Source organism: Gopherus evgoodei, chromosome 15 (assembly GCF_007399415.2).
Source record: "Gopherus evgoodei ecotype Sinaloan lineage chromosome 15, rGopEvg1_v1.p, whole genome shotgun sequence".
NCBI classification, from domain to species: domain Eukaryota; kingdom Metazoa; phylum Chordata; order Testudines; family Testudinidae; genus Gopherus; species Gopherus evgoodei.
Window position 1 is genome coordinate 19117494 of NC_044336.1, and position 12548 is coordinate 19130041.

Here is a 12548-nt window from a genome sequence, read left to right on the forward strand (position 1 = left end):
GTGAACCAACCGGTACAGGAATGTTCCCAGGTAGGAATAATTCATGGCAAAAGGGATCACCTGCTTCCAAATTAGCACCGTTCTGTTCTGTCCCAGCTATGAGCTGATCTCATCTGCAACTGCTCCCGACGCTTTCACTTATGTTTTTAGTGTTTCCAGCTCTTTCAGTGGTCTCCTGAGTCCTGCAATATTTGCTATTTTTTCTTTCATGTTGCAGATAAAAGCTTGGAAGAAAAATAAAAGGACCCTAACAAAAACCTAGACAAATAAAGAGAATCCAAAATGTATGTTTAAACTCATAAATTTTAAGCCTCCTATTTTTGTTTGGGTATTTCTGGTGGCCTGACTCATGATTTTTGGATGCTTGGGGTTGACAATACTATCTATTTTTCTCTTTGAATGCAGTGGAAGTAGGGTGACCAGATGTCTGGATTTTATAGGGACAGTCCTGATTTTTGGGACTTTTTCTTATAGGGGCTCCTATTACCCACCACCCCACCCTGTCTCAATTTTTCACACTTGCTGTCTGATCATCCTAAGTGGAAGGAGGGTGTCAACACCTCATGGGATAGGAACCTAAATAATTCCCTGACCCTTGTCTGATTAGTCCCATTGCAATGTTAATATTTGCATTTAAGCTTCTGTGTGCGCGTGAAAGTTTGTTGTTGTTGTTGTTGTTCCAGGTGCGCTCTGGGCATGCTCTGATGCACCAGGACAGGTCAAACTCACAAACGCTGGTTACGGTGGAAATTAACCGAGCACCCGCTAGAAGCCCTCCCAGGATCAATGGCGAGAGAGTCACAAAGTAATAAATAGACGGTGGTCTGGAGGTAACATTATTGCAGCCCAGCGGCGCTCTCCCTTCCGCAGCCGGAGCAAAGCGGGGCGCGGGCCGCGGGAGGGTTGTCCTGGTGTCACCGAGAGCAGAACCGGGCTCGACTCCCCCTAAACAAGTACATCGCAGTTCGCGCACACGCGTGGAAAATGCATTCAGGTGGTGACAGGAAACGCAATTTCAGTGCAGCGCTCCGCGGGGACTCAGCTGGCAGCTCCTCCCCCGGCAGGGCCTGTCCGGGGCTCTGACGTCATTCTCGTCCGGGGCTGCACATGGCTGCGCGAATGATCTGAGCTGAGTGGGTCTGGGCGGAGGAGTCAGCTGCCTATTTTGTTGTTGGTGGGTCGGTGTGTTGGCCAGGGGGCAAGCGCAGCCGAGGCGGGGGTAGCTCCGGCCAGAACGGATCCAACGCGCTCAGCTGGCTCCCGCTTGACTGAGGGGTTCAGGAGATTTTTATTATCATTTTTATTTTAAGCGATAGAGAAAATGTCTCGACCGCTCCCTTTGAACCCAACTTTCCTACCTCCGACTTACGGGGTGCTGAAATCCCTGCTGGAAAACCCTCTCAAGCTGCCGCTGAATCACGAAGACGGTGAGGCGCAGAAAGTTGCTTATATATAAATTGGGGGGGGGGGATGGGATGAGGAGGGGATGGGGTGCGAGTCGAATGATGTTACAATATTAAGTTGCATTTAACTGGTTAGTCCCAAGTAGGGTGACCAGACAGTAAGAGCCTATATAAGAAAAATACCCCCAAATTGGGAATGTCCCTATAGAATCAGGACGTCTGGTCACCCTCCTCCCAAGTCCATGCATGTCTGGATGATAGTACCAAACCGCTGCCTTTCCAGTGCAGAATTCCACTCTTGCATCTGTTCAGTACATTTCCCTTGAGTGTTCTGCAGAGTTAGAAAAGCAGATATAAATAGGAAGAAAACTGCCTGCCGTTCAGCTGTGAACCCCAGCAAAATTTAGCTTTTGCAAGATTCGAATATTTTTATTTTTTAGATAAAGAGTATGATAACGAACGATAAACATGATCAATACGTAATGAAAGACAACTGTCTTTCTTTTGAATCAATGCATAGCAATCACTTTCTAGTTAGGCGATGGGTACTAAACAGCATGTCTTCAGAAAATAAATTCCATCTGTACTGAATGAAGACAGACTTACTAGGAAGGAGCAGGCAGCACATCTTCAAAATTTTCTTCCAGAAATGAGTATAAATTCTGGGTGACTGAAGTTTGAGCTTTTTTTTTTTGGTTTTGTGACAATTTTACTTCCTGATTTTGCACTCTTTTTTTTTAACGAACATGTGTAAAACGTATTTGGGTGAATGGTAACTAATAAGAATTTTAAAGCTGAAAAATTGCAACTTACACTTTTAGGGGATGATAAGATAATGCAATCATAATAGGATTTTAACAGATGTGTTATTACAAAAATGTGTGTTACCTAGAAAACGTACAAACTTCCTGCAACATCTGTGGATTCTGTTCATAATGGTAATATAACTAGGAAAAAAACTATAATAATTTAGACTCTAGCAAATCAAGGGGCTAAATCTTCTTAAAATGCATGGTGTAATTGTGTCTTGTTAATTTTTAGTAGGAGTGTAAAACATTTTCCTAAGTAAGAGTGAATAAGGGCACCTTATGTTGTTTTACAACTGGTGGATTCTTAATATTTTAGTCTGGGCATTTTTCTTATTTTTTTTTACCTGTTTTTACATCTCCTGAGTATACTTATCCCAAAATATTTTAATCATTATTGTAAACATAAACAGCCGAAAATGAAGTAGCTTAACGTTATTTTTAATTCTACAGATGATAGATATACGGTGTTATTACTTATTATGGGCCCGATTCTGCCACCTCAAAGCAAGCAAAACAGCTTAAGCTTAAGGGCTGATTTGTTGTTTAAGGACTGCAGGATTGGGCCCTTTTATTTAATAATGTTAAGGTATTTGGGGTTTTTAGATGACAACTGTTCCTTTCAAACACAATAAAATACCTGGCAACATCTGCCCCATAACTTGCTTGCTCGATTAGTACAGACATTCTCAAGAAATCTGTGAGCATTTATTTAAAGCCACACTGAATTCTGCTGAATTGTTAACTAAAAATAGACAGAACTGATGAAAATATGCCTACATTCAGTTCGTGGTCATTTGGTTGGACCTTTTAATTCTGTGCCAGATGAAAAGAATCAAAGGACTTATGTATGTGATAAGATGTTAGGCTCTTACAGTAGGAGAAAGTGGAAAATATCTTCTTGAAAATAATAAGTATTAACTACTCAGCACTTACATCTTTATTGTGTTTTTTACAAGCATTTGGTAAAGAAAAAGACAAAGAAAAGAAGCTAGATGATGACAGCACCAGCGACTCAGTCCCCCAGTCAGCTTTCTTGGGGCCAACATTATGGGACAAGACACTGCCATATGATGGAGACACTTTCCAGTTGGAATACATGGACCTGGAAGAATTCCTCTCAGAAAATGGAATTCCACCCAGCCCAGCCCAACATGACCACAGTCCACACCAGCCAAATCTCCAGCAAGCTACCTCAGCAGCACCCTCTGTCATGGACCTCAGCAGCAGGGCATCTACATCAGTCCATCCGGGCATGGTGTCTCAAAATTGCATGCAGAGCCCAGTCAGACCAGGTAATCAGCCATAAGACCTTCCCTAGAGGTTCTTAAATGAGCCCCGCAAACAAATGAAAGAAGTAGATAATTATTTCTGACTGCGTGATTGACACTGGCAACATAGAGAAGTCCAACACGAAGCAAGTCATTGGCAGGGCCAATAATAATAATGAGGCCTGTCACGCGATTAAAAAAATTAATCGTGATTAATTGCATGATTAAAAAGATTAATTGCATGATTAATCGCACTGTTAAACAATAATAGAATACCATTTATTTAAATATTTTTGGATGTTTTCTACATTTTCAAATATTTTGATTTCAGTTACAACACAGAATACAACGTGTACAGTGCTCACTTTATATTTATTTTTGCTTACAAGTATTTGCACAAGTATTTGTAAAAAACCGAAAGAAAGATTTTTCAGTTCACCTTATACAAGTACTGTAGTGCGATGTCTTTATGATGAAAGTTGAACTTACAAATGTAGAATTACGTTTAAAAAAAAAACAACCCAAACTGCATTCAAAAATAAAACAATGTAAAATTTTAGAGCCTGCAAGTCCACTCGGTCCTACTTCTTGTTCAGCCAATCGTTCAAACAAACAAGTTTGTTTACATTTCCAGGAGATAATGCTACTCGCTTCTTGTTTATAATGTCATCTGAAAGTGAGAACAGGCGTTCTCATGGCACTGTTGTAGCTGGCATCGCAAGATATTAGGTGCCAGGTGTGCTAAAGATTCATATATCCCTTTATGCTTCAGCCACCAATCCAGGGTACATGCGTCTATGCTGATGACGGGTTCTGCTCAATAACAGTCCAAAGCAGTGAGGTCCGACAGATGTTCATTTTCATTATCTGAGTCAGATGCCACCCACAGAAAGTTGATTTTCTTTATTGGTGGTTCGGGTTTTGAAGTTTCAGCATTGGAGCTTTGCTCTTTTAAGACTTCTGAAAACATGCTCCACACCTCATCCCTCTCAGATTTTGGGAGGCACTTCAGATTCTTAAACCTTGGGTCGAGTGCCATAGCTGTCTTTTAGAAATCTCACATTGGTACCTTCTTTGTGGTTTGTGAAATCTGCAGTGAAAGTGTTCTTAAAATGAACATGTGCTGGGTCGTCATCCGAGACTACTATAAGATGAAATATGTGACAAAATGCAGGTAAAATAGAGAAGGGGATAAACAGTTCTCCCCCAAGGAGTTCAGTCACAAATGTAATTAACACATTATTTTTTTAATGAGCATCATCAGCATGTCCTCTGCAATGGTGGCCAAAGCATTAAGGGGCATGCGCATGTTTAGCATATCTGTCAAGTAGATACCTTGCAATGCCAGCTACAAAAGTGCCATGCAAATGCCTGTTCTCACTTTCTGGTGACATTGTAAATAAGAAGCAGGCCGCTTTATCTCCTGTAAATGTAAACAAACATGTTTCTTTTAGCGACTGGCTGAACAAGAAATAGGACTGAGTGGACTTGTAGGTGCTGAAGTTTTACATTGTTTTGTTTTTGAGTGCAGTTATGTAACAAACAAAAATCTACATTTGTAAGTTACACTTTCACAGTAGAGATTGCAATACAGTACTTGTATGAAGTGAATTGAAAAATACTATTTCTTTTGTTTATTGTTTTTACAGTGCAAATATTTGTAATAAAAAATAATATACACTTTGATTTCAATTACAACACAGAATACAATATATATGAAAATGTAGAAAAACATCCAAAATATGTAATACATTTCAATTGGTATTCTGTTTTGTTTAACAGTATGATTAAAACTGATAAATTGCAATCATTTTTTTCTGAGTTGAGTTAATCGCAACTAATCGACAGTTCTAATAATAATCTGGAGAAATGCTAACCAGCTCTGCAGGAATTTTTGCTTAAATCGTGTCAAGAATCTGTGGGAATTCCATGGAAAATTGCCTGTCATCTTTTTCCTACTGGTAACCTAGCTATTAACAGGCTAAAACTACAAACAGAAGTAAAAATAGTAATACACAGATGCCACAATGTAAAATGAACAGGGGAAGAAAAAGGGAGAATGTACGAATTCTCTTTCGCGCTGTCAACAGGACCATATTCTTTAAGACAGAAGAGAATTTAGGGCCCCAGCTGTCATTTCAGTGGTAATAGTAGGGAGGAAGGTTCTTGTCTGTAATATTGGCCATATCATTGTAGGTCCTATAGTCCTGTAACATAGCAGGCAAAAAGCACACACAATAAAAGAAGGAGAAGTAATAATTAAATGTCAGGCAAGAAATAAAATACAAAAATTTACATCAGAGTCTGATCTGTTACACTAGTGTAAACCCAGAGTGTAATTATTGACTTCAGTTGAGTTACATGAGACTTAAAGCTACAGAAGAACAGCTATACTGGGTCAGACCAGTGGCCCATCCTGTCTTCCAACCCTGGCCAATGCCAGGTGCTTCAGCGGGAATGAACAAAACAGGCAATCATCGAGTGATCCATCCCCTGTCACCCACTCCCAGCTTCTGGCAAAAAGAGGCCAGGGATATTCAGAGCATGGGGTTGCATCCCTGCCCATCCTGGTTAATAGTCATTGATGGACCTATCCTCTATGAACTTATCTAATTCTGCCCTAAGCAATAGGCAGAGAAGGAAACACCTTAAGGCTGGATTTTGATCATAGAGCCTAATTCAAAACCATTTGATGCCAATGGGAATTTTTCACTGAGTTCAGGGGACTTTAAATCAGACCCTTAGTATCTCTAATGGAGTTATGCCAGTGTCCGAGATGATAACCCGGTGCATAATATCAACAATTTGGCAGAAATGGAGCAATAAGAAACCTTATGCTTTCCAATAAAGGGGCATATTCTTACTAAACTTTGATTGTGACCTTACACTCCTACAATATTTGAGAAAGCAAACTTTGCTGCTGGGAGCAGGAAACCACTCCTCTCCCCTCTGGTTGGTCACTTGCCATGCACAGCATGTAATGCCATTGTCAAAACCATTTGATAAAGAAGCAAAATAAACAAATAGAATGACAATAGTTAGGGAGGAAAAATAATGTGCAAAAATCACATGAATTGGCAAAATTCATTTCTTATTTAAAAAAACATAAAGCTATGAACAGTGTTGTGGGCCCAAGCTGGAAAGTTATTCTGTGATTTTTTTATTTACTCGCTTGACACTGGCTAGTTCTTGTGAAACTTTTTCCCTCAGTTTTAAGGGGCCTCAGAGTTTAGAGTGAACAGTAATTGATACCATCCTCCTAAATTAAATAACACTTCGAGTTGGCAAGAGGAAAAAACACCCCTACTTTTCTTGAGATATTTTTAACAAGCCATTGTGCACACATGTGATTCTCTCTCTCTCTCTCTCTCTCACACATGTGCGCACACAACATTAAGATGTGATTATCCCTTGCCATTCTTTTTTCAGAAGCTCCTGAAAGTGAGCCAGCCTTTTAATGATCACCTGTCAGAATGTATTTGTAATCTGAGTTATGGGGTCAGATGTTTGCATGTTTTTTGCAGCCCATTGATTTTTAGTGTTTTTTTTCCCTGAGCTGTTTGCAACATTCTTGGGGCTCATAATCTTTTTTCACAAATGTAGTTATACTTTTTTTTACTATTGCAAAAGAAATCCAGATCTCAGTGTGTGGGGAGGAAAAGGGGAAATAGACGTGAGTGCTGTTTTTTTAAAATTTCATGGCACCTTCTATTGCCGAACAATCATGTAGTTTATTTTTCTCTAGAGGAAGAGTTGAGTTCATGTTTGTAAGTCACAATATTTTTTCTGTGCTATAACTGGATGCAGAGTAAAACCAAGAACATTTTTAAGCCGCAACTTTCTTAAAGACAATGCAAATTCACTGTGTCAATAGATTTTAACATGCACCATTTTATAAATATCTCTGTTTTCATGCACTCTGTTTTGAGGAAACATCAGAATTCCAACATGGACGTTAGTATTTGATCTACTTTTAAAATCAGACTACAAATATATTTTAAACATATCAAACTTCTTAATATTTAAAAAATAGCAATTAAAACTGCTATGGAAAGACTTAAACAAATGTCCTGTTCTGAAATATAGACGACATAAGCTGCAGCTAAATTATTATTCATAATGTAAAAAAGCATTAGAATGGAGGCATGCCATTTACACATTCCATGTGGATTTTATAGTCTGTTTTTAAAATTTATGCCTTGAGAAAGAAGTCTTGGTTTGATAGTTGTGGGCTTATTTTTTTGAATTCTAATTGGTCATGTGCCTTGGCATAATAAAATAAATCATGACAACCAAGCAGAAGTCATTTTGGTAACTTAAAAAAGGATTACAATACCAATACAAATGCGATTCATATGGTCTTATTAGTGTTGGCATAACTAAGATGCCAGGGTGATAACTCTATCGCAGTTATATTAAAATGTTTGTATTCTTTTGTGTTCAGCATGCATCCTCTGAGTTTCATCCTACTTAATGTTGCTAGTGCTGCCTGTCTTGCAGTTTGGCAGTTAATATATATAGGACCAAATCTTGCTCACCTCCCATCAGATGGTATTGGTTTAAATGGGTCTGTTCCCATGAATAAGACAAACGGAATGTGGCCCATAGTATGTTATACATTGATGCTAAAATATGTGCATGCATACGTGTGTGAGTACTGTGTGTGTATGTGGGGGGGGTTATATACATGTTTGTGTGGTGCAACGGGGGCTCAGAGACATGTATGTTTACAGCTAGGGTGACCAGACAGCAAGTGTGAAAAATCAGGATGGGGGTGGGGGGTAATAGGAGCCTATATAAGAAAAAGACCCCAAAATCAGGACTGTCTCTATAAAATTGGGACATCTGGTCACTCTATTTACAACATTCATATGCAAGCAACATAAAATGCATTGTTGAAATTATGATATTGCATATCACATGTATGTGTACTGAAATTTACCCATTGTTTGAATGACACAATTAGCTCCTAAGTACTAACTTACTTTACCACTATTGGAAATTACCCAGAAACATGCAGTGACATTTGCTCAGCAAAGCTAATCTGACCTTAATTGTAAGTATGACATTACAGAATTATAACGGATTGATTTTCTTTTAGGAAAAACGCCCCCCCCTCCTTTTTTTTTATTGGACTGTGTATCTTTTACATTGTGGTTGACAAAAAGATAGGTTCATCAATTGATCATTTGTTCTCTGAGTGAAGAATGAATAAATTAATAATACCACTCAGAGTAAGTAGAGGCTGGATAGAAAGGATACAGATTTTATTTGGATCAAGAGCTATCCTATATAGCGAGTGCTGCAAGAATAGATTCTGATGGTGATTTTGTTTCATAATGAGGCATAGTGACTGTTCAGCCCACCAGTGCAATGTTACATCCTTCGCTAATGTGTAGATGGACTTGGAAATATTTTCTCTTTGCTATCAGGAGCACTTATCTCTGATTTAGTTGGTTTAAATCCATAGTCATCTTAAGGAAAATGTTTCTACAAAGTTAGTTTTTTAAATTAACTTGTTCACTATGAACGCATTTTGTTGATGCTCCATATTATGCGTTTTCCATCTTTGCAGACCTTGTGTTGTCTTTATCTGTTCGGCAGTAGGACCACAGACCTGGATTTGGCTATGGAGCTTGTTAAAGAATCCTTAACTGTACTTCGCTGTTTTTGTATGATGAATGTTGAATGTAATATTTTGTCGTCATCAGATGATACCTAGTTGGTGATCACAGGCATCTGTTTAACATCTGGCTTTTTATCCGTCATCTTCATAATTTAAATGGATAGTGCAGCTGTCATGACAGAGGGTGGGTAGGGCCACAGGGGGCTCAGTTGAAGCTGGAGTAGAAAGAATTTCCTTACAATTTTGCTTATTTGGTGTATGAATACAGCAGGAGTGGAGTACTGTCCTGCACAATGCATGACATAGTTCTTCCCCTTTACTCGCCAAAAAGATCCTGAACCGAAATGAGAGAAACGAGTTACCATTGGGAAGTTTCCAGTTCTTCCTCAGGGCTTTGGATCCAGCCCGCAGGATTGCCCCTCGTGGCGCTGTGGGCCTTGGGCCACTCTCAAAAGTGGCCGGCACCATGTCCCTGTGGCCCCCGGGTAGGGGGGTTGAGGGCTCCGTGCGCTGCCCTTTCCTCCAGGCACCACCACCCGCAGCTCCCATTGCCCAGGAATCGTGGCCAATGGGACCTTCAGGGGAGGTACCTGGAGGCGCAGCAAGGGCAGCGCACGCGGAGCCCTCCTCTCCAGGGGCCGCAGCGCTTCCTGGAGCGGTGCGGGGCAGGGGACAGGGCAGGCATGCAGAGAGCCTTCCCTAGCCCCGGTGCGCGCCGCTGCCACCCTGAAGCCGTTTTAGGTAAGTGGTGCCGTGCCAGAGCCTGAACCCCTCCTGCACCCCACCCCCAACTCCCTGCCCTAAGCTCCCTGGCTGCACCTTGCACTCCTCCTGCACCCCAACTCCCTACCCTGAGACCCCTTGTACACCCTGCACCCCTGTGCACCCCAAACCCATGCCCTGAGCCCCCTGCCACATCCCGCACCTCTGCCCTGAGCCCCCTCCTGCACTCTGCACCCCTCCTGCACCCCAACCCCCTTCCCTGAGCCCCCTCATACACCCCACTCCCCTCCTCTGCCCCAACCCCTTGCCCTGAGCCCCTTCCTGCACACTGCACCCCCTCCCACACCCACACTCCCTCCCAATCCCCTGCCCTGGCCCTGCAAACAATTTCCCCACTCAGATTTGGCCCTCAGCCCAAAAAGTTTACCCATCCCTGATCTAGCCTCTCAGCACCATATACAGAGTGACTTAATTGGTGGCCTAGTCCAAGGAGGGGTGTGTTTTAACACCCCTTAATTCTGGTTTTGCCTTCTCCCTCTCATATATCTTAATATTCCCCCCCCCTCTTCCAGAACAATTTTCATAATCCAAGGACTTGCGTATTCCTAGCAGCCAGGGACGCACACAACCTCCTCCTAAGCTGTAATGCTTCCTTCAAGCAATTACTAGGTGCATGGTCCATGCCATGAGCCCCCTTACTGAGAGGCTCAGGACACTACCTCCCTGTGAATTTCTTGAACCTTGGACTGCCATGTGGAAGTGACCAGCAGAGCCATCAAGCAGGCCCATACCGAGTGCTGCTGCTTCACATTGACTCTCCCGTGAAGGCTCCTCGGAGTGGCTGTTGCCTGCAAGACCATGTGTTTTAGGCACGTGGCACTGCCCTGTGCAGCCTGCTCAGCATGACTTTTGCTAGAACAGCAGCAAGTACACGTTGGGCTGTTTGTTCCTGCCATGACCAGCTGATAGTGAAATCAGTGAAATGGAAAGGTTTAACTGCATGGGCTGCCAGGGAAATGTAATATGCAAAAGCTTCTCACCAAATTGTGTTTTGGATCAAAGGAAAAAGAGACAGAGTATGTTTTGGCCAGTATAAAAATAGACTCTCTCTTTCATTACAAGGAAAAAAAAAAAAGAAAAGTTCTAAATGCACAAGCGTAGCTAATGCTGGAAGCAAGCACCTTGTGTACCCTCCTCACTCAGTAGATTTAGTTTTAATATTTGCTGTTAAATTGTAATTATTGGTTAATAGATTCTTTTTTATGTGATCAAGCAATTTAACCTATTTAGAGGTTAAAAAGTAAACAAGAAGGATGTTTTCCTTTTTGTGTGATAATTTGGAAATATACAGGGCCGGATTCTGCAAACTTCACATGGAGTAGCTTTTACCAAATGAATGAGCCTTCTTGTGTGAGTAAGTGCGACTCAAGGTGGTAAGTAAGGGTTGCCCAGTGGGCAGCAAGGGTGATTTACTTCTGGAGAGACGTTTCAAGGGTGAGCAACCTGTGTGTGTCATGATCATCTGAGTAAGGAGCTGTGGTGAACTTCTAAGAGCCTTCTTTCACATCTCTAAATGTGGTGCAGCGTTTGACTAGTTCAGTTATTTGACCGTTTAAGAAGCCAGGGTATCCTGAAGTCTTCAAATTTTGTTTCATGATATGGTTAGGAAAGGGGACACCATCAGCTATATGCGAAGAAGACATGGATGTCTGTTTAGATGTAGCTCCGAGTAAACATTTAATCAATTTTCACTTATTTATTTGGCAGTAGACTGGAAAAGTGGGAGATAACTATGGCCAGATTCTGCCCAGTTAATCACACTGATGAGTAGTTCATTCCTCAAGTAATCCTATTAATGTTGACAAGGCCATATATAGTGACATAGCTATGGCACTGTAGCTGTGCTGGCATAACCTTGTAGGGTAGGTGTAACCTACAGCAACAAAAGGGATATTTTCCATCACTGTAGGAACACCACCTCACTGAGCAGTGGGCAACAGAAACATTCTTCCACTGACCTAGCTGTGTCCACACTGGGGATGAGTTCAGCCTGACTATGGCATGTATGGGTATGGATTTTTCATACCCTTGAGTGCCGTAGCTATTGCAATCTAAGTTTTAAGTGTAGACCAGGCCTGAGGTGCTGCACGGCAGGAGAAAGGGGTTGAGCAATCTAGAACTTTGTTTGCCCCCGATTAACTCTAAGGGGTGTTGGAGAAGGGAAGGGTTCTTCTGTCTTTCTGGATTTTCTGTGAGAGGTGGTAGCCAATGGTCATTTCTGTATGTGAAAAGACACTCATGCTCAGGGGGGTGGGATAGCTTAGTGGTTTGAGTATTGGCCTGCTAAACCCAAGGTTGTGAGTTCAGTCCTTGAGGGGGCTATTTAGGGATCTGGGGCAAACTCAGTACTTGGTCCTGCTAGTGAAGGCAGGGGACTGGACTTGATGACCTTTCAAAGTCCCTTCCAGTTCTATGAGATAGGTATATCTCCATATATTATATTATTAAAGAATGCTTTGGAGCATTGTATAATCAGAAGCTCTCATTGGCTGGTGGTGCCTTGCCAGGGATATATTTAACAGGCATATTAGTAACTAAAAATGATGTTTTAAAAAAAATAAACATTTCATTAAAACGATCTCACTTTCATCAGTGGTTAAAATGTTATGAATTCCAGACAAGTTCTAGAAAAGCCTGGGATGGATAGAAAAGCAGCATC

General features: G+C 41.4%; 1 protein-coding gene across 2 annotated transcripts in view; it reads left to right on the plus strand.

Moving 5' to 3' along the window:
- Window positions 1-1015: 1015 nt before the first annotated feature.
- The window catches only part of HLF (HLF transcription factor, PAR bZIP family member), a 44205-nt gene continuing 32672 nt past the window's right edge, over window positions 1016-12548 (plus strand). Inside the window, exons 1-2 of one of the 2 annotated variants that reach the window (XM_030534629.1) lie at window positions 1016-1427; window positions 3169-3504. In XM_030534629.1, the coding sequence (XP_030390489.1) occupies window positions 1322-1427; window positions 3169-3504 (442 nt within the window). In that variant the 5' untranslated portion in view covers window positions 1016-1321. The remainder of the gene's footprint in view (window positions 1428-3168; window positions 3505-12548) is intronic. The other variant, XM_030534630.1, reaches the window with a different exon arrangement.